At 40.9% G+C, this 22,883-nt stretch overlaps 2 protein-coding genes across 3 annotated transcripts; one reads left to right on the top strand and one right to left on the bottom strand.

The window, feature by feature from the left end:
* Window positions 1–3,082: 3,082 nt before the first annotated feature.
* ngdn (neuroguidin, EIF4E binding protein) lies at window positions 3,083–8,848 on the bottom strand. Its single transcript, XM_014181085.3, has 11 exons — window positions 8,761–8,848; window positions 8,416–8,475; window positions 7,650–7,721; window positions 7,389–7,526; window positions 7,109–7,193; window positions 6,930–6,982; window positions 6,310–6,430; window positions 5,959–6,133; window positions 5,662–5,812; window positions 5,333–5,399; window positions 3,083–3,697 (listed from the first exon to the last, which is right to left on the bottom strand). The coding sequence occupies exons 1-11, from the start codon at window positions 8,782–8,784 to the stop codon at window positions 3,684–3,686; spliced, it is 960 nt and encodes a 319-aa protein (XP_014036560.1). The 5' UTR covers window positions 8,785–8,848; the 3' UTR covers window positions 3,083–3,683.
* A 5,782-nt stretch (window positions 8,849–14,630) lies between these two features.
* cebp1 (CCAAT/enhancer binding protein (C/EBP) 1) lies at window positions 14,631–16,279 on the top strand. Of its 2 annotated transcripts, none has more exons than XM_014181042.3 (3): window positions 14,631–14,764; window positions 15,009–15,326; window positions 15,492–16,279. In XM_014181042.3, exons 2-3 carry the CDS (start codon window positions 15,009–15,011, stop codon window positions 15,807–15,809), a joined length of 636 nt encoding a protein of 211 aa, XP_014036517.2. In that variant the 5' UTR covers window positions 14,631–14,764; the 3' UTR covers window positions 15,810–16,279. The 2 variants fall into 2 exon arrangements, with proteins under 2 accessions (XP_014036517.2, XP_014036518.1); XM_014181043.3 differs by having other exon boundaries at window positions 14,637–14,764; window positions 15,034–15,326.
* The last annotated feature ends 6,604 nt before the right edge of the window (window positions 16,280–22,883 follow it).

Below are 22,883 nucleotides of genomic sequence, written 5' to 3'. Positions count from 1 at the left end.
AGCTTCCGGTGTCATTTTCAAAATAAGGCTAGAGCTTGTTTTAGAACGACATTGAATAACGACGTTATACCAGTAGATGGCGTAGTATAGGCTTGGGTCTTAAGCAAATTACCTATGAGAATGATACTATTAAGACACAGAAGAGCCTTGTCTAGAATAACCGCCTGAGCTGCAAAATAGAAAGTAAATATGATTTAGGCTAAACCTATTCTACTATATAAATATGCCATGCTGTTAATGGCCATATAATTGCATCATTTTATTGCTGTGGTGATCATGTAACCTAATGAATCTCACTTTTTCCAGTATTTGGGAGCAAAAACTGTAGGGCTTAAATTAGGCATTTTGTATTTGTGAATTCCACTATGTGGGCATGTTATAGCCACTTGCATTGCACAACCCCATCATGCAGAGGCTATATCAATACATGAGAAGTCAAAATATTAAGTCTTGGCTATAACCTGACCTGAGCTAAATAGCCAAGCGGTCACAAATGGTCAAGATGATCTATAACCTATTCTTATTGCCAGATCTGTTTTCCCTGTCAGCCACTGCATGTGCCTTTTTCAACTGTTTTAAGTATTTAGAGGCCTGTGAGCTAGGGTCTATAATAAGTTAAACATGAATGGAGTTCTAAAATTATTCAGCAAGACACCAGTACCCAAAATGATAGCAAAATTGCAATGCCTACAATTATTTTTTGTTGTTGAATAGGCCTACATTAAACATTGAATTATTAAAGTGATAGACTAAAGAACTTTGGATAATTTTGAATACATACATGGATTTCAATAAACATGAATAACTTCCATTCTCGATGTCGTTCCTATTGCCATTCAGACACATGACAGAATGGATGACATACTGACTGACTTGAATGAAGGAATAATTAAATGTTCAAATATGTTGGAGTGATGAGTTGCACACATCATGCATGCTCTGCACTTTATTTGGCTAGTAGACAAATAGGCCTAAACTAGGGTATAATGACTCTGGCTGCATGCCTCCAGAAGAGCATCTTCTGAAGCTGAGGGGTGCTTTTCGGGAAGGCGCATGGTGCTGCATAGAAATCACAAGCTCTTCAACTGGGAAGCAGTGTTGCGATGGAGGAAAAAGCAAATACGGAGACTACCTAAAACCACTGCAACAGAGGTATTGTAAAGTGTGGGAATAAGCTTATGCCAGATTTAGCCTACATTTAACCTCTCCCTCATTTCAAAGTCCAGATGTTCATGACCTGATCCATATAAGTCAAAATATTTTAAATTCATATTAAATCCTATCCTAATATGCTTTGGCAAGATTGAACAATGAAATACATTTTTAAATATTCTATTAAAAAAATATTTTGAGTGGCAAAGATGCCAGTGGTCATAATTCATAGATTAATAATGGATGTTTAGTGAATGTTTCATTATTCCTGGTATATACTACTGGTTATGATTGCAGACAGAGCCCAGAGAATGGGATGGTGGGATATTGAATTTGTCATATTTTGATAAAGCGCATGCATGGGGATGTCTACGTCACCCAGAGATATGCCCATGCTGTAGAGATACACCTAGCGGACTGGAACTTCACTGTTGTGGGCGCTATCTGGACTTGTGCTGGCAAACAAGTCTATTACATTAGTGACCTAAATGTGGAGTAAACTCAACTGAGGACTATTACAGAAACAAGACTTTTAACTTGAAAACGTGCAGGATACCTCTTTCCGGTTTCCTTGACTTCCGTGTTATGCTCACTCGAGTAGCACTCATCACGGGCCGTTTGGTGTACGTTGTTGGTGAGAAAACTAGGTATTATTATATGTCAGAATTGCAACAAGATTTGTTCAAGCCTAAACTGTTAGTCCATAATCGTAACATGGTGTTTGTACGTTCACAGATTACATTTCACGTCTGTTTCACGCATGGCTTTTCTTACAATCCTAGCGATATGTACATTAAACCTTTTGGCAGCTATCTAGCTCCATAAAAAAATATCAGTCTTCTGTTATGAAATGGTGCCAATTTTGTACTGTTATTCAGTATGATGTATTTTACAGTTAGGGTTAAATATAGTAAATTGTTTAATTTGCTTACTATATTTAGGAAAGCATTTCAAGCCCTATTCCACCATTTCTGTTGAAAAAGGGAAACCATGTTTTTAAAAAGTTATATTTGTACTGTGAACGTGTGCCCTTATTTTAATATTTCTGGCAGTATAAATAAGCATTACTAGGTATTGTTTATGGCCCTCATGATAAATAATATTGTATATGTCTATTTAGGCTGAAATCTTCATTTTGACATTACAATTACAGTTCTTTTGAGAAGGTAAAGTTGGCATGCTGCCGTTTTTTAAATCGCTAGCTTCTTCCTGAAAGGCAGGACTATGCTTCGTGAACATGGATAGGACAGACAAGAAACAGTGGCCTTGATCTTTTCCAGCGCTCTTATTAAGATGCAGCTGCCTAACACCCTCAGAGTTAGAATGACAATTTACACATTTTACTTCAAGGCAAATTGCGTTTATGTAAAATAAACCTGGCTGTATGTATTAAAGCAGTGAATGAGTTTTTATTAGCTTAGGAAGAAACAATGAAATACTTGGAAGTAAAGGCTCCATAAAATTCGAAATGTCTCCTGATTGTAAATGACCTACCTCAATGTGGAACTTATATGCATGTATTTGAGTTGTAGAGATGACCCAATTTTGGCAATCTATACATACTGCTGCACAGAAAATACTTTGATGTACAGTTTGATATGATCCCGTGTCTCGATCTTCTTAATGAAAATGTGGGAGAAAGTGTTTGACTATCACATACTATGCCAAAAAATGTATTCTCCTACTGTGGGCTTTAATTCCTCTCTTACATTTAAAATGTGGGTTGACTTTCTTCCTCGTGAAAAGCGCACCTATGACCTTTAACAGAAAGCCCAGGTTCGATGGTCTCCATTACTCAACTATATTTCAAACTGGACAGAGTGAATAGGGTAACTAAGGAAGTGTATGTATACATGTAAGGTGCTGTGAAACTAATTTGCTAGTTGTCTCCGCTAAAAATGGAAATATTTAATGCAATTACTGATAGTGCTGCTGCTGCAAAAAATGAAACTTTTTTATTTGTATTTTGTCTGCCACATCAGTGACTGTGGATTGTGTTATGTTTGTTAAATAAATGAACAATTTTAAATTGAAAAAAATAAAACAATCTATCCAATAGGCCCTTACATGACAAAATATGGGCGGTAGACAATGAGTTAATGTAATTCAACAATACACTTGAATTTGAGCAAGAGTGATTTCAGTATGGATAAATGTTTAACCATATTCTATTAGACCATGTTTGATTGTCCTTAAATTGCATTGTTTTAAATATAAATCCCTTGTCCAGAAAGTGTGGCTTAACCAGTCACCATTGATGCCCAACAACGAAAACATATCTGCCATGTGAATTCCAAATAGGGGGAATTTGCATATTCAAATTGTTTTGGAGCATCATCTTGAAATGCACACAGGACTGACTGTCAAACAAGGACTAATGATAATATCGAAGAAAAAAAAACATTGGGTGAAATTCTCCTTTATAACACACACGGTTTGAGCACCTACAATCACAAAACAATCCTGAAAAGCTATTCCAAGTGAATTGTCCCATCATCCTGCTTTGTGGTTTTAGGATTCCATTCGTGATCCTATCTTCTGAAAGCTGCAGGCAAAGAACAATGTTGATTAACTAACAATGCATAATCACTGCACTCCAAGTCATTGTAAAATGGTCTAACATTGAGAATCAATTGAATACAAAATTAATCAGATGGCCTGACAATGAGTACTGTTAAATGCAATGCACACAATTTGATTGTCAGATTAGTTGTAGTTCAATTAACGTTTACATGCTTTGCAAGAAAAACGAGTTCCCTAATAATCCTGTTTACATGGACACATCTGAAATCAGGCTACTGATCATCAAGGACATCAACCACCCGAGCCATGGCCTGTACACCCCCATATCATGCCAGCAGCATACCACCCTGCATCCCACTGCTGGCTTGCTTCTGAAGCTAAGCAGGGTTGGTCCTGGTCAGTCCCTGGATGGGAGACCAGATGCTGCTGGAAGTGGTGTTGGAGGCCCAGTAGGAGGCACTCTTTCCTCTGGTCTAAAAAATATCCTAATGCCCCAGGGCACTGCCCTGTGTAGGGTGCCGTCTTTTGGATGGGACGTTAAACCGGTGTCCTGACTCACTGAGGTCATTAAAGATCCCATAGCACTTATCGTAAAAGTAGGGGTGTTAACCCCGGTGTCCTGGCTAAATTCCCAATCTGGCCCTCATACCATCACGACCATCCCCAGCTACAATTGGCTCATTCATCCCCCTCCTCTCCCCTGAAACTATTCCCCAGGTCGTTGCTGTAAACGAGAATGTGTTCTCAGTCAACTTACCTGGTAAAATAACGGTTAAATAAAAATCATCCAGAGGGCGAGGTCAGTGCAGCAAAGCTGTGACCGAGAGACTGAAAAACAGCCATCACTAGCTGGCCTCCACCCAGTACCCTGCCCTGAACTTAGTCACTGTGCCATGTGACCACTAGCCGGCTACAACCTGGTTACTCAACTCTACACCTTCGAGACTGCTGCCCTATGTACACAGACATGGAACACTGGCCACTTAAAGTGTTTACATACTGTTTTACTCATTTCATATGTATATACTGTATACTAGTCCATGCCACTGACATTGCTTGTTCTAATATTTATATACTTCTTAATTGCATTCTTCTACTTTTAGAATGTTGTGAATTTTTAGATACTACTGCGCTGTTGGAGCTAGGAACATTTCACTACACCCGCAATATCTGCATGCAATCAATAAAAAAATGTTTCAATTTTAATTTGATGGCACTCTGATAAATGCATAAAATAGCCAACCAAAATAAATGTTCTACCACCGCGTCCATGTTATTTTTGTGAAGCATATTTGATTCTGAGTTCGGACATATAACGTTTGTATGTGAAAACTACTTCTAAAACACATGCATTCAATTGTTCCAAACACTTCACTCGCGCTAAAGAGGGAGGCTAGCTCAGCTAGTGCTAGCACACGCGCAGATCAAATACACCGCTGGACCGCCGATTTAAGGTGTTTACGTGTCTTAATAATTCGAAAGATTAAAACAATCGGTGTATGCTTATTTCGTTTTTGACCGTATGCATATTAAGATAAGCAGAGTAAGGTGTTTACATGACTATTGCATAATCTGCCTACTGCCATAATCAGATTAATATTGAATTATTACTGTGCATGTAAACATATTCAATGATGTCAACAAAACTCAGGCTCACCTTTTCTTTTAGTTTTCTTCTTCATTAGTTTCTTCTTCTTCTTCTTGGGCCCCGGGTTATCCGTGTCCTGAAGGGAGGGACAGAGAATGTTTATATCAACACTATCATATATTAATATCATAACACAGCAGTGGAGAATACATCTGAAGTGTGCCCATTATTCCTGGGACCACCTGTATGTAAAATATTATGCAAGCGTGACTAAGTCGCTTTGGATAAAAGCAGCTGCGAAATGGCATATGTATCTTATATGATCAATCACTGCATGTCAGCAAGGAGTGTGACCTGTAGAAGACTGGTGTGTGTCACGGTAAATGTGTCCAACTCACCTGTCCCTCTCCGCCCGTCAGGGCTGTGATGTCACTGAACCGTGTGATGCCGCTCAGCTGACCAGACATTCCCAGCATTCCTCTCTTCTTAGCACTTCTCTCATTTCTGGGGACTTGCAGACGCACCATCATCGACTCCTCAAAGTTTTTCCTAAAGGATGAAAATAAATACATGAAGGGACTCCCTCCAAATGAGAGGGCTCAAACTGCTGTAGTAATACACAGTTAAATGAGTCACAAATCAATAATCTAATTGATGATTGTGTGATCAACATGTCTGATGATGACAGCACGGACCTGTGCAGCTGCTCTCGGCTCTGTCTATCCGTCTGGAAGTCCCTGTGCTCGCGGATCTCCTCGGGAGCGTCGCTGTACTGCTGCCGGAGCTCCTGGATCACAGAGCTGCGGAGGGCGGCACGCCTCTGCTTGTCCGCCAGCTCCTTCTTTTTGTCTGCATCGGTCAGGTCTCCCTCTGTTGATCAAGTAAAGAGGTCTTATATATCACAGCCATGGTTTTGTAAAATCATTCATCACAGAGATAAGACAGCTTTGGGTGCATTTTTAATGGGGGGGGGGGGGGGGGGATGTGTACATACGATTCAACAGAGAGGAAGATAAAAATATATATATATGTATATTTGACATTACCATAGTGCATTGGGACAATCTTGGGGGGAACATATTTCTTGCCACTAGATGGCACTTTTTTTTCAGCGCCTTCAGCCTTCTCTCCACCATCTTCATCCCCTGAGTCTTCTGATTCACTTAGCTATGGAATTTAAAAAACATTTTTTAAAGACATTCATAAGCTGTTGTGCAAACCAGATTTCATTCTGTGATAGGGAACAAAGAACACAATGAATAATAATAATATAATTAAGCAATAAGGCCCGAGGGGGATGTGGTATATGGCCAACATACCATGGCTAAGGGCTGCTCTTATGCACAATGCAGAGTGCCTGGATACAGCACTTAGCAGTGGAATATTGGCCATATATCACAAACCCCCAAGGTGCCTTATTGCTATTATGAACTGGTTACCAACATAATTAGAACAGTAACAATACATCTTTTGTCATACCTGTGGTATATGGTCTGATATACCACGGCTGTCAGCCAATCAGCATTCAGGGCTCGAACCACCTAGTTTATTATGTCTGATATACCACGACTTTCAGCCAATCAGCATCCAGGAGTCAAACTACCCAGTTTATAATTGTATTCATCTTACATTGATTGAGGGATGCCAAGAGATGAGAAGTGCTTACTTTGCTAACAAGGTTATCCGGATTGGGACGGAACTGCAATGGGTCATTTTCCCCTACAAAATATAAAATAAACAATTTACAATACAATCAAGGAATGTATATCACATGCATTCTGATTAGTACATACATTTTTCATAACAATTAAAGACTTGCTTCCTTTCCTCAATATCACATCTCACCTAAGCTCCCAGTCACTGCTGTGCGCACCAATTTATCAATCTGATATCTCAGTTTCTGGTCCAGAGGGCGCATCTTCTCCAGAACCTAGTAGAGCAACACAATAGTTAGAATATAGCAACAGAGGTCCAAGATGGCATTCATGAGCCCGACCAAGAAGACTATGCAAGAAGTCAACAGTAATTAGAATTTGGGATGATGAAAATGGGAGAGGTTGACCATGTACAGCCCCACACACTGAGTGGTACAACATGTAGTGACCAGCAATGAATGGCATCTTACTGTTCTGACGGTGACCAGTCTGTGAAGGGCGCCACTGTCTTTCACACTACCACCCTCTGATTTAAGACTGATCAGGTGAGTGACATCTTGCAGGTAAAACAGCAGCAGCTGATATCTAAGGTCAAGGAAAGACAAACCCTACAAGAGAGTGGGAAATGTACATTTGCATAAATCATTTGAGCGAGACAATGCTGCCTGTTTGAGTCCATGCCAATGTGAACTCTCAACAGCCCTTTGTGTGAATCCTATTATAGTACTTACCTTGGATGTTTGGAATTTTCCACCTTGGACCCTCTTTAACAAATCTCGAACCTGCCCTGTAACTGATGCCACCTAGGATTGAATGTGTACAGACAGACCTTAAACATCTGAGTGACTGGTAATAGATCTCAGTAAGTAGTAATAGATATGACTGATAAACAACACTACAGTAGCTATGCCACATCATTAGCAAGGAAGCTACAGAAGACAAACAGCTGGCTGAATTCTAACTACAGATCGTACACCAGATAATGTGATATAAGCAAAGAGTTTTGGTATCAATTACTGGACGTTACAGGTTTGCCTATACAAAACGTTGTCATAGATTTTTCAACTGAATCTTCAGTTGCAGGTGGTTTTAAAATTTAAAAAAATGTTTGCTCCATGAAGTAATCCAACGTGTACGCAGACATCTTGTCAATTTTAAATCTCTCATTGATCGAGACAGGGGAGTGTCATCATGACATGCAGCACTTTGGTGTGGACCCACCTGCCTCAATCAATGGGAGAAGATTTGAAATAGACAAGATGGCGGTGTACACATTGTTGGATTATTTCTTGAAGCAAAATTTGCATTTTAATAATGGAGCCTTTTCGAAATGTAAAAGAACCATCTGCAACTGGTCAGACATTTTAGACGTTTAGTATAGGTCGTTTGGCATAGGCAAGCCTGTAACGTTAACGCTCAGTAATGGATGCCACAAATCTTTGGTTATATCTCATTATCTGGTGTCAAATCTGTAGCTAGCTGTATTCTGAACCTAACCTGTTCAGTAAGACTGTTCAACAGCCGCACAGCATTGGGCCCATCACTGTCAATCAAATCCTGAAAGAAAATAGCAAATCAAAATATTACAATAAGTACTGCTTTCAAAGTTGGTAAGCCCAGGCAAACACTGTCCCATAGTTAACTAGTACAGCTAACGTTAGCTAACTACAGGATTTAGCTAACGTTACTAGCTAAGCTAATAATTAGTTAGCTATGTAACACTCTGTGTGAAGTGGCTGGATAATTGCGGTCTTTTCAATCATGAGATATGGCAGCAATAAGGTTAATAATCTTGAAACGTTTAAAGAAATATCCAAAATCTTAACATAAAGCTCAACTCACGTTTTCGCTATAAGAAGCCGCCATTTTGATTGAAAGTTGCACGTACGGAAATTGCTAAGGGACAGTGGAATCGCAAGAAAGAGTTTCGTAATTCGTATCACGTTGACTACATGTCCAAAGAATTATGGAAAATGCACTTATGCAAAATGCCCATGGTGAATAAAACTAAAAAACATAAACAACTAACACAACATAATAACCTCATATTTTGGGTTATGGACGAGTGCTGCCCCATGTACAGTGCCTTCGGGAAGTATTCAGACCCTTTGACTTTTTCCACATTTTGTTACATTACAGCCTTATTCTAAAATTGATTAAATTGTTTTTACCCGTCATCAGTCTACACACGTTACACCATAATGACAAAGCAAAAACAGGTTTTACTTTTTTGGGGGGGCTAATTTATTAAAAATAAAAAACTGATATGACATTTACATAAGTATTCAGACCTTTTACTCTGTACTTTGTTGAAGCACCTTTGACAGCAATTACAGTATCAAGTCTCGGGGTAAAAATCTGTTTCCACTTTGTCATTATGGGGTATCGTGTGTGGATTGCTGAGGATTGTTATTTATTAAATCAAGTTTAGAATAAGGCTGTAACGTAACAAAATTTGGAAAAACTCAAGGGGTCTGAATATTTTTCGAAGGCACTGTATATAGAGTCATTGAACACTGGTCACTTTAACAATGTTTACACACTGTTTTACCCACTTTATATGTATATACTGTATTGTAGTCATGGCTCATCCTATACAACTATATCTGGACTCTGATATTGCTCTTCTGATATTTCAAATATTTGTAAACTTTTTGGATTTTGTGTGTATTATTATTGTGTTGCTAGATATTGCTGCACTATTGGAGCTAGAAACATAAGCATTTCGCTGCACCTGCAATAACATGTGAGCAAGACCTTTAAACAGGTCAACACTCACAAAGCCACGGGGCCAGACGGATTACCAGGACGTGTACTCAAAGCATGCGCGGACCAACTGGCAAGTGTCTTCACTAACATTTTCAACCTCTCCTTGACTGAGTCTGTAAGACCTACATGTTTCAAGCAGACTACCATAGTCCCTGTGCCCAAGGAAGCGAAGTTAACCTGCCTAAATGATTACCACCCCGTAGCACTCATGTCTGTAGCCATGAAGTGCTTTGAAAGGCTGGTCATGGCTCACATCAACAGAATCCTCCCGGATACCCTAGACTCACTCCAATTTGCATACCGCCCCAACAGATCCACAGATGACACAATCTCAATTGCACTCCACACTGCCCTTTCCCACCAAAAGGAACACCTATGTGAGAATGCTGTTCATTGATTACAGCTCAGCGTTCAACACCATAGTGCCCACGAAGCTCATCACTAAGCTGAGGACTCTGGGACTAAACACCTCCCTCTGCAACTGGATCCTGGACTTCATGACGGGCCGCACCCAGGTGGGAAGGGTAGGCAACAACACGTCTGCCACGCTCATCCTCAACACTGGGGCCCCTCAGGGGTGTGTACTTAGTCCCCTCCTGTACTCCCTGTTCATTCACGACTGCATGGCCAAACACGACTCCAACACCATCATTAAGTTTGCTAGGACAACAATGATGAGACAGCCTATAGGGAGGAGGTCAGAGAACTGGCAGTGTGGTGCTAGGACAACAACCTCACCCTCAATGTGAGCAAGACAAAGGAACTGATTGTGGACTACAGGAAAAGGCGAACAGGCCTCCATTAACAACAACGGGGCTGTAGTGGAGTGGGTCGAGAGTTTCAAGTTCCTTGGTGTCCACATCACCAACGATCTATCATGGTCCAAACACATCAAGACAGTCGTGAAGAGGGCACTGCAAAACCTTTTCATCCTCAGGAGACTGAAAAGATTTGGAATGGGTCCCCAGAACCTCAAAAAGTTCTACAGCAGCACCACCGAGAGCATCCTGACCGGTTGCATCACTGCCTGGTATGGCAACTTCTCGGCATCTGACCGTAAGCCGCTACAGAGGGTAGTGCGTACGGCCCAGTACATCACTGGGGTCAAGCTTCCTGCAATCCAGGACCTATATAATAGGCAGTGTCAGAGGAAAGCCCATTAAATTGTCAGAGACTCCAGTCACCCAAGACATAGACTGTTTTCTCTGCTACCGCAAGCGGTACCGGAGCGCCAAGTCTAGGACCAGAAGGGTCCTTAACAGCTTCTACCCTCAAGCCATAAGACTGCTGAACAACTAATCAAATGGCCACCGTACTTACACTGACCCCCCCCCCCCCCCCCATTTGTTTTTCTACTCTGCTTCTACTCACTGTTTACTGTCTATGCATAGTCACTTCACCTACGTGTACAAATTACTTCTAACCTGCACACTGTGTTACTTTTCATAAGTTTTTACTTTAGTTTATTTGGTAAATATTTTCTTAACTCTTCTTGAACTGCACTGTTGGTTAAGGGCTTGTAAGTAAGCATTTCACAGTAAGGTCTACACTTGTCGTATTCGGCGCATGTGACAAATAAAGTTTGATTTGATATATGTGTACACGACCAACAAACTTTGATTTGATTTGGTAAGGGTATAATGTATACTTATACACTGAGTGTACAAAGATTAAGAACACCTTCCTAATATTGAGTTACACCCCCTTTTGCCCTCAGAACAGCCTCAATTCATCTGGGCATGGACTCTACAAGGTGTCAAAAGTGTTCCACAGGGATGCTGGCCCATGTTGACTCCAATGCTTCCCACAGCTGTGTCTAGTTGGCTGGATGTCCTTTGGGTGTTGGATCATTCTTGATACACACAGGAAACTGTTGAGCGTGAAAAACCCAGCAGCATTGCAGTTCTTGACACAGTCATACCGGTGCACCTGGCACTTGCTACCATACCCCATTCAAAAACATTTAAATATTTTGTCTTGCCCATTCACCCTCCGAATGGTACATACAACATGAATTTCCAATTGTATCAAAGCTTAAAAATCCTTCTTTAACCGGTCTCATCTCCTTCATCTACACTGATTAAAGTGGATTTAACAAGTGACATCAACAAGGGTTCATAGCTTTCACCTGGTCAGTCTATGTCATGGAAAGAGCAGGGTTCCTAATGTTTTGAACATTCATTGTGCATAACACATACTGTATATCCACACAAATACAGATACAGTACCTTCATAAAGTATACATACCCCTTGACTTATTACACATTTTGTTGTGTTACAGCCTGAATTTAAAAAACATTCTCACCCATCTACACACAATACCCCATAATGACAAAGTGAAAACATGTTTTTAGAAATTGTTGCAATTTTGTACACTGGTGTAGTACAAGACCAATGATGTTGTAGGCAAAGTACTTCTATAGATAAGACAGTTGAGATGTACTAAGTTCATGCGGCATTTATAGGTTATATTTTTAAATAATGAATGGTTATATATTATTGACCATAGAACAGCATTACATTTTTTTCTGATTGCTGAGGCACTATCTTTGAAACTATTGGCTATTTTTGCAGAACTCTACACACTAACCACAAAACCTGACACCAAACCAGCAAAACATTATACATCTCTTGCAAAGCAAACAATTCTTGCAAAACTCTTCAAACTATTTTAAAAAATTGTGTTTTTGTGTCAATACAGTTCACACAAACTATCATTTGAATAAGCACATGAAGCACCAACTACGCACTGATAGTATAAATGAAAAGCACTTGTGTTTTTTCTTGTTCTGTGTGCAGGGCATAGCAGTTTGCAATAAAGTTGTGTCATACATGTAGTAAACACACATACACACAGGTATCCAAATGTGTAAAGTATGGATGTATGGACACTATCAATACAAATAAGGGGGGAAAGTTTTTTAGTGTTTTTTCTCAAAATGTTCCAACACTCCTCAAACAACAAAAGCGCAGTAGAAGAAAACAAAAACATTTGTGCTAGAAAAAAAAGAACAGAAACAAATTAGGCTACATCTCGCCTTCTTTGTGGGTCTGGCCTTAAGACTTCATCCACATCACATGCGGTGTTGTCTTGAGCTAGGCAGTGTGGAAAGTATCGCCTGGAGCCTGATCGATGTCTCCACAAGCCTCATCTATTGCCTGTAGAAGGGGTATGCGTTGGTGGGGCTGGCGATCATACATCTTCCAACGCCATGCAGAGAATAATTCTTCAATAGGATTCAAGAACGGAGAGTATGGGAGGAGTTTGAGCGCAATGAAAACTGGGTGACCTGTGAACCAATTGCGGACCACAGCAGCCCGGTGGAAACTAACATTGTCCCAGATGATAACGTACCTGGGCTGCTCTGGCCCCTGGTCATTAGGGATTCGTCTGTTGTGGAGGATGTCCAGAAATGTGATAATGGGTGCAGTGTTGTATGGGCCTAGGATTGCGTGATGGTGAAGGACGCCGTTTTGACTAATAGCTGCACACATTGTTATGTTGCCACCACGTTGTCCCGGGACGTTGATGATGGCAAGGTGCCCGATGATATTTTTGCCGCGCCCCCTTGTTTTTGCAAGGTTGAAACCTGCCTCGTCCACATATATTAGCTCATGATGCATTGCATCTGCTTCTAGCTCCATGACTCTCTTAAAGAGACAAGACAAAACAATGTAGCACAGTATGAAAAGACAGGGATCAGTCAATATGATGTAGAACCATACACTTCCAGATCTAGTACCAATGATAGGATAGTATAGCTTACCTGCACATATTCATATCTCAGTTGTTTTACACGGTCTGAGTTTCTTTTGAAAGGGACTCTGTACAGCTGCTTCATCCTAATTCTATAGTGTTTCAGTAGACGAGACAGTGCAGAGAGACTCACTCTGTAGACGTTTTGGAATATGGTGTTATCTGCCATTATGTGGTCCTGCAGTTCTGAGTGATGCAGTTATTTGAAGTGACTATATTTACAATGTGGGTCTCCTGCTGTGGGGTGAACAGTACTGGTTTTCTTGCAGTTCTGTAAAAACATATGAATGGTTTTAGTGATAGATCCTTCTCATTATGAAAGTACAGAACATATTACTGTACCAGTAAGACTACAGCACTTGCAGTTACTTACCGTTTCTCATTTTGAAATATCCGGATGATACCTGCAACAGTATAGCGGCTCAGATTTGGTTGAACCCGTTGCCCAGCCTCCCTCATGCTCATCCCATGGCTGACAACATGGTCAACCACAGTCGCTCTGATTTCAGCAGTTATTGTGTTCCTGACTCCCCTTCCTCTTCCTCTTCCCCGTCTTCTCCTTCTCCCTGTCCTACTTCACCTCTTCCTTCTCCTCCTCCTCTTACTTCTTCACCTCCTCGTCCTCCTCTTCCTCCTCCTCGTCCCCCTCTAGTTCTCACCCCTCTTATTCTCTGTCCAATATTGGCCTCCATTGTTGTCCAAACCAAATGTTTACCTGTGGCCTATTTATAGTGCTCAAGCTCTGATTTGTAAGTGAACTCATTATCTAAAAGTGTCAATGTGGAAAATCAATTGGCGAAATAGTGTAGCAATGTAGAGACCAATGTTTCAATTTTTGCTAGAAGTGTGTTATTAAATTGCAGTATGAGTGTAAACCAGAGAACATGCATTCAGTTTGGCACACTTGGTAAATGCATTGGCTACAAGTGTTAATGGTTTCAGAGATAGTACTTCAAGAATCACTGTTAGTGTTTAAGCATTCAGAAAAAACTGTAAATAAATATCCCAGAATGTTTCTTTAAAGATGACCATGTACAGCCACATATACATTTTTTTAATGTAAAAAACCCCCAATAATGCCAGGATGCGATCCTAAAAAAGGAGAAGTAAATTAAAGGCAAGAAACAAGGAGATAAGAAAAAACAAGCCCATGGGTGATGAGAGAGAGAGAGAGAGAGAGAGAGAGGGTGGTGTTTAACTTAGAGGAAGTGATGGTGTGATAATCAGATGAGTACCTGTCTTTACAGTGTTTATGAGCAGAACATTGAGGGAGGAACTCACAAAACAGAAAAGGCAGTACGACGATAAACAAATTCAGAGGTAAGTCAGTCAATATCCTGGTGGGAAATGCTCATAATATATTGAAGCGCGTACAAAACCGACAGTTATGTACTGTAGGCTACGTGTTGTGCAAAAAGAGAATTTCATCATAGATGGAAATAAATCTTGACAATGTTAGTACTAGAATGTTGTTATACAATTTAAAACACTACAATAGGCCTATAGTTATCATGTAATTAATTAACAATGGACGTGATAATGAATGTGTCTGAACCCTTAACAGATGTCTCAGTGTTCTGTGATTCAAGAGTATAGCCCTCCAGTTTGTGCCACATTCACAACCTTCAGTCAGACTCCCACCCACGCTTCTACAACCGTGGCCTTGAACCCTGACCCATCGACCCCGGCACCCTTTACCAATGATATGACTCAGATGGACGGGATTCCATACAGCCAGTCGATGGGGGCTCAGGGATTGGTCAGGACGGGCAGTAACAGAATGACAGAGCAGATGATGGGATTGTCATACCTGTCCTACGCACCTTGTCACAACACACCTTCCACAGAAAATGTCGGCCAACAGAGTCACATGCTACAACAGGTATATGGATATGCCGCTTGGGTTCTGTGTTCATGAGAATGCATAATGTTGCAATTAGCATGTAGTTCAATGTTACATTTCTTTCTTGCATCCATTTTGTCTTTTTAAATTTCAAAGTTATCTCTTCCTTCCAAACCCTCTACATCCCTCCTCCCTGTCCTACAGGATTTTTCTCCCTTCCTCCTCCCCCTTCCTCCCGGCCCCCTGCGAAGCCCCCTGCAGAAGAAGGGCCTGACCAAGGACACCATGGAGTATCGACTGCGGCGGGAGAGGAACAATATTGCCGTGAGGAAGAGCCGAGACAAGGCCAGGCGGCGCATACAGCTCACCCACCAAAGGGCTCTGCAGCTGCATGAGGAGAACCACCGGCTGCAGATTCTCATAGGGCAACTCACACATGAATTGGACACTCTCAAACACATCTTGTCACAGCGTCACCTACAGCCCAGGGGTGAGAATGCAGCCAGGGAAGAGGGCTGTTGAGTGTGTTGGGGAGTGTTGTAGAGAATGACAGCAACTATGTGTGGTTCTGTATGAAAATATGCTCTTTTGTTACATTGGTGGAAATTGTACATTGTTATAAAACAATCACATAAGTGCTTTCATCTGGGAGTATCCCAAATGTTGATATAATGCAGGGTTAGTGCCTTAGTCAACAAAGGCTGTGAGTCAAAGAACACAAAGTTCCAAGTACTTTAAAAGCCTTTTGTCTTTGGTTAGATGACACAGATTTCAGTACACTTTCTACCTCCACTACCTTTTCTCTGAAATTACATGGCAAGAATGATTACCCAATCTGATTACCCAATACCTTTTATGGTTTCAAAAAGATTCATTGAATGAAGCACCACTAAGAATAAGGCAGTTGTCAAGAAATGTTAGATATCAGGCAAAAGTTATGTAATTGTGCAATTCAAACATTTTTTAAATAAAAAATATTTTATAGCTCTTTCTCAACTGTCTGTGTTAGCTGACTTACAGTAAAATCAAGGTACAAAAAGGGACCAAAATAGTATTTTGGGAACAACACTAAACATTTGTGACCACTACTGCTTGAAATGAAAATGAGTAAATTAATCCAGGCATATGCCATTTCTCCTAATAGCTGATAATATAACATAACGCATCCCAATATAATAACAATTCCACTATAGCCAGATCTCCTCCAAGTGATTGTATTGCATCTAAAATGGCTATAGTAATGGCTTTGCCTAAACCCAGTTATCTCCTGCTGTTTTTCTTCTCCAGTGTAGTATTTTATGTAAGGGCACATATAGAGATGCCCCCCCTTCACTCTGTTCACAAAGGCCGTTAAAAAAAAACACAATGACATGGTCGTTTTATGGGTAGAAAGCTGGGCCGGCCTTTGTGGGACGGGTAATATTTCAACACAGCACAGGACAGAAAACCAAAAAAGATAGCATCAGCACACAGGAGTGAGCCTTCCTGTGGCAGCGATTGCAGTCAAGGGACAGATAGATAGGAACAATTTTGGGGGGGCCACACATCTTTGATAAAGTACCATGACATGTGCTCACAGGCTTCTTTTTTTTACCTCTAGGAAATGTGATGTTTGTTAAAGAGGGAGTAAGACAATGCATAGTTAGCTGTATACTGATGCTGGTGCCTGCAATGGCTATGAGAGTGCATGTGTGTGTTGAAATTACCCTCAATGTCTCTGTGGGGCAATCTGTGGTCCCAGGACTGCTGCAATGTCTCCACAGAATGAGGAAAGACAGTATTTCACCTCATCCCAAGTTACTCAACAGCAAGCATGTTAGAAAAAGATATATAAACCCACAACTAGAAAATAAATGGAGGGGGTATTTTGCAACAGGAAATTAACAGACGATTTTCAAGCACTTATTGTCATATTGAACATCATAGACAAAGCTTAAAGGGGCAATCTGGGATTGGCACATCCATTTCTTGACTTTTAAATGAATGAAATAGCCATTGATTATTGAATAATTTCACGTATAATCGCCACATGAACTAAGTTAAACTGTCGTACCACATCAAGCCCCAAAATAAAGGCCATAAATCAATTGTTAGAGTGCTGCAGACAATGCAGCTTTTAAAAGCAATATTCCCGTGTTCGCGGAGATCTCAATAAACGGTAAACTCTGCAGATATCAGCTTACTCTGAAAATACCTCTAAATGTCAAGCGCACTACAATGCGTTTTCTGATTGAATCACGGCCATAAGCCTGTTTTAATATCGTTTGTCATTGTCGTTGTAGTTTTAAACTACGATTTTTATCACACTGTTGGCCAGTCATTGCATCCATAGCTCTGTCTGAATTTGAGAGTGGTTACATTTCTCCAGCCCCTCCATCAGCTGTTTACCAAAGCAAGCACCTGCTTGTTTTTTTTCTTTGAATCACTGATTTCCCCTTTAACATTCAAAAAGCCTGTTGTTACAAAGTTATTCAGACCCATGAGTTGTCAACAAAAACCAAGTGCTATTTGCATGTGAAAATCTCACGATGTGCATCGCTCCATTACATTTGTATTGGTGTCCCAGTACTCTTTGCTGTAAAATGCACATCTTAGTGTGGCTTTAAAAAACAGAATTAGGTTTTAAAATGGTTGATTAGTGGCACACAAATTCATTTGCCATATTTCTATATATTGCAGCAACCTTAGTAGGCCTACAATACCTAGCAACCACGTCAAGATGCTCGAACATTTTGGTGTATTGACAGTCTACATTGGTGTCAGAATTGGGATGGCGCCCCAGAGCATCCATCAAAAGCGACTTGTTAGAAGACACTTGTTAGAATGTAGCGGGGGACATGCTTTCACGAAGGAACGGGGTAATTAGGCGACATAGTGAACACACCTTGCGACATCTTCAAGAGGTTCAGACCTCTTAAGCCCTGTTTATACCCGGTTCTAACATGCATCCTTTGTCCTGATCTTGTCTATATTCTGATTGTGCCCACATTTTGAAACAGGTGTAGACGATTAAAAGATGCACATCTAATCATATGACTACGGCCCAGTACGTCACTGGGGCCGACCTCCCTGCCACCCATGACCTCTATACCAGGCGGTGTCAGAGGAAGGCCCCAAAAATTGAAAAAAACTCCAGCCACCCAAGTCATAGACTGACTCTGCTACCGCAGGACAAGTGGTACCGAAGCGCCAAGTCTGTGACTTAAAAGGCACCTGAACAGCTTCTATCCCCAAGCCACAAGACTGCTGAACAGTTAATCAAATGGCTACCCGTAAAATTGACATTGACCCCCTTAATTATTTATTTATCTTAATTATTTTGCACTGACTCCCTTGCACTGGCTGTATGCACACTCACTAGACTCTACCCATACTACACTGACACTCCAACACACACACACACACACACACACACACACACACACACACACACACACACACACACACACACACACACACACACACACACACACACACACACACACACACACACACACACACACACACACACACACACACACATATATATATTGATGCCACACACACACTCACACATAGACACAATTTCACTGCTGCTACTCTGTTTATTATATATCCCGATGTCCCCAACACACTCACCTTAAATCTTAACACTAAACCATTAACACTTGTAGCCAGTGCATTTACCAAGTGTGCCAAACTGAATGCACGTTCTCTGGTTTACACTCAGGTTGTAATTTTATAACACACTTTTGCAAAACTGTAAACACAACTCAATGCTCTACACTCAGTTTGCAATTTAATAACACACTTCTAGCAAAACTGTAGAGAGTAAGAGGGGTGAGAGCTAGAGGAGGACGAGGAGGACAAGGAAGACGAGGACAAGGAAGTGAATAAGTAAGAGGAGGAGGAGAAGGAGGAGGAGGAGAAGGAAGAGGTGAAGTAGGACAGGGAGAAGGAGAAGACGGGGAAGAGGAAGAGTAAGAGGAGTCAGGAACACAATAACTGATGAAATCAGAGCGACTGTGGTTGACCATGTTGTCAACCATGGGATGAGCATGAGGGAGGCTGGGCAACGGGTTCAACCAAATCTGAGCCGCTATACTGTTGCAGGTATCATCCGGATACTTTGAAATATGGTCGACTGTTCACCCCAGAGCAGGAGACCTACATTGTAAATATGGTGATTGCAAATAACTGCATCAGACTCAGAGAACTGCAGGACCACATAATGGCAGATAACACCATATTCCAAAACACCAACAGAGTGAGTCTCTCTGCACTGTCTCATCTACTGAAACACAATAGAATTAGGATGAAGCAGCTGTACAGAGTCCCTTTCAAAAGAAACTCAGACCGTGTAAAACAACTGCGATATGAATATGTGCAGGTAAGCTATACTATCCTATCATTGGTACTGGATCTGGAAGTGTATGGTTCTACATCATATTGACTGATCCCTGTCTTTTCCTACTGTGCTACATTGTTTTGTCTTGTCTCTTTGAGAGAGTCATGGAGCTAGAAGCAGATGCAGTGCATCATGAGCTAATATATGTGGACGAGGCAGGTTGCAACCTTGCAAAAACAAGGGGCCGCGGCAAAAATATCATCGGGCACCGTGCCATCATCAACATCCCGGGACAACGTGGTGGCAACATAACAATGTGTGCGGCTATTAGTGAAAACGGCGTCCTTCACCATCATGCAATCCTAGGCCCATACAACACTGCACCCATTATCAAATTTCTGGACATCCTCCACAACAGACTAATCCCTAATGACCAGGGGCCAGAGCAGCCCAGGTACGTTATCATCTGGGACAATGTTTGTTTCCACCGGGCTGCTGTGGTCCGCAATTGGTTCACAGGTCACCCACTTTTCATTGTACTCAATCTCCCTCATACTCTCCGTTCTTGAATCCTATTGAAGAATTATTCTCTGCATGGCTTTGGTAGATGTATGATCGCCAGCCCCACCAACGCATACCCCTTCTACAGGCAATGGATGAGGCTTGTGGAGACATCGATCAGGGGTCAGGCCAGACCTGGATACGGCACTCCAGGCGATACTTTCCACACTGCCTAGCTCAAGACAACATAGCATGTGATGTGGATGAAGTCTAATAGACACAAAGAAGGCGAGATGTAGCCCAAAAAAATTCTGTTCTTTTTTTTCTAGCACCGTTTTTATTTTCTTCTACTGCGCTTTTGTTGTTTGAGGAGTGTTGGAACATTTTGAGAAAAAACAAAACCCCCCCCCCCCCCCTTATTTGTATTGATAGTGTGTTATGTTCGGGAATACACATCCATACTTTACACATTTGGATACCTGTGTGTATGTGTGTTTACTACATGTATGACACAACTTTATTGCAAACTGCTATGCCCTGCACACTGAAAAAGAAAAAACACAAGTGCTTTTCATTTATGCTGATCAGTGTGTAGTTGGTGCTTCATGTGCTTATTCAAATGTTAGTTTGTGTGAACTGTATTGACACAAAAACACAATTTTTTTAAAGAATTTGAAGAGTTTTGCAATAATTATTTGCTTTTGCAAGAGATGTATAATGTTTTGCTGGTTTGGTTAAGGTTTGGTTAAGGTGTGTAGAGTTTTGCAAAAATATCCTAGTTTCAAAGATAGTGCCTCAGCAATTAGAAAAACTGTAAAGACTGTTTTCAAATTTTATCTCTAAACAAGTGTATTATTTTTCTTTAGGCTCCCCTAATTGTATATATTGAAAAAATTATAGATCTAACTTAATTAGATTATAATATACATCACTTTTTTTAAAATTATGAAATATTAGATCAATTTATTTCTGAATAATAATGTTAAACCACTTTATGTCACCAATTGTTTTCCAACACTTTTGGGGGCATGCAAATGAAAACATTTTTGGACAATTTAGAGTATTGTTTTTATTTTATTTTACCCCTTTTTCCCACCAATTTCGTGATTACAATCTTGTCTCATCGCTGCAACTCCCCAACGGGCTCGAGAGAGGCGAAGGTCGAGTCATGTGTCCTCCCGAAACATGAAGCCGCGCTTCTTAACACCCACTCGCTTAACCCAGAAGCCAGCTTCACCAATGTGTCAGAGGAAACACTGTTCAACTGATGACCAGAGTCAGCCTGCAGGTGCCAGGCCCACCACAAGGAATCGCTAGAGCGCGATGAGCCAAGTAAAGCCCCCCCGGCCAAACCTTCCCCTAACCCGGATGATGCTGGGCCAATTGTGCACCGCCCTATGGGACTCCCGGTCACGGACGGTTGTGACACAGCCCAAGATTGAACCCCAGCCTGTAGTGATGCCGCAACACTGCGATGCAGTGCCTTAGACAGCTGCACCACTAGCGAGGGCCCTAATGTAGTGTATTTTCATCCAAATATCAGGTTCAAATCATTTTCAGTTACCCCTCATCTTTACCAGTGAAGACTTTTGGCGTGTTCCTCTGCTTAGATGTTGCTGACCCCTGCCAGATCTTAAAATGCCTGGATAGGTATTTTACATATCAGCTAACCGCAATCTGGTGTCCAATGGCACAGTTGATGATGTGGCACGCAACCATTAGCTGATGCATGCAAACGACTGAGCAGGGGACTACGACCAGTGTTATATTTAACCCTGCAGCCTGTTACAGAGTATGCAGGCCATGGAAGAACTGGGATATTTTCAGCATCCAGTAATTGTTTACAGATCCTTGCGACATGGGGCCGTGCATTATCATGCTGAAACATCAGGTGATTGTGGCAGATGAATGGCACGGTATCTCTGTGGTTTCAAATTGACATTGATAAAATACAGTTGTGTTCATTGTTCGAAATGTATGCCTGCGCATACCATAACCCGACCGCCACCATGGGGCACTCTGTTTATAATGTTGACATCGGCACCATACACGTGGTCTGAGGCAGTGGTGGAAAAAGTACCCAATTGTGTCATACTTAAGTAAAAGTAAAGATACCTTCATAGAAAATGACTAAAGTGAAAGTCGCCCAGTAAAATCCTACTTGAGTAGAAGTCTAAAAGGATTTTGTTTTACATATACTTAAGTATCAAAAGTAAATGTAATTGCTAAAATGTACTTAAGTATCAAAAGTAAAAGTATAAATCATTTCAAATTCCTTATATTAAGCAAACCAGACGTCACCATTTATTTTTTATTTTTTTTAATTTATGAATAGCCATGGGTACGCTCCAACACTCAGACATCATCTACGAATGAAGCATGTGTTTAGTGAGTCCGCCAGATCAGAGGCAGTAGGGATGACCGGGAATGTGCTCTTGATAAGTGTGTGAATTAGACAATGTTCCTGTCCTGCTAAGCATTCAAAATGTAACGAATACTTTCGGGTGTCAGGGAAAATATATGGAGTAAAAAGTACATAATTTTCTTTAGGAATGTAGTGAAGTGAAAGTAAAAGTAAAAGTTGTCGAATATATAAATAGTAAAGTAAAGTACAGATACCCCCCAAAAACGATTTAAGTAGTACTTTCAAGTATTTTTCCTTAAGTACTTTACACCACTGGTCTGCGGTTTTGAGGCCGGCGGGATGTACTGCCAAATTCTTTAAAACAAGATTAAATTCTGGAATTGTGTTGTGTGACAAAACAGCA

Source organism: Salmo salar, chromosome 29 (genome assembly GCF_965601325.2).
Source record: "Salmo salar chromosome 29, fSalSal1, whole genome shotgun sequence".
Taxonomy (NCBI): domain Eukaryota; kingdom Metazoa; phylum Chordata; class Actinopteri; order Salmoniformes; family Salmonidae; genus Salmo; species Salmo salar.
The sequence above is the reverse complement of the archived record's forward strand: the minus strand, read 5'-3'. Positions and strand labels throughout refer to the sequence as shown.

Excerpts from the sequence above, each read along its gene's own strand:
- ngdn (XM_014181085.3), bottom strand. The coding sequence starts at position 8,784 with ATGGCGGCTTCTTATAGCGAAAAC. Across the intron at positions 7,527-7,649 it reads GAAAATTCCAAACATCCAAG|GGTTTGTCTTTCCTTGACCT; the intron begins GTAAGTACTATA and ends ACTCTCTTGTAG. Across the intron at positions 5,813-5,958 it reads AGCCGAGAGCAGCTGCACAG|GAAAAACTTTGAGGAGTCGA; the intron begins GTCCGTGCTGTC and ends TTCATCCTTTAG.
- cebp1 (XM_014181042.3), top strand. The coding sequence starts at position 15,009 with ATGTCTCAGTGTTCTGTGATTCAAGAGTATAGCCCTCCAGTTTGTGCC. Across the intron at positions 15,327-15,491 it reads AGAGTCACATGCTACAACAG|GATTTTTCTCCCTTCCTCCT; the intron begins GTATATGGATAT and ends CCTGTCCTACAG.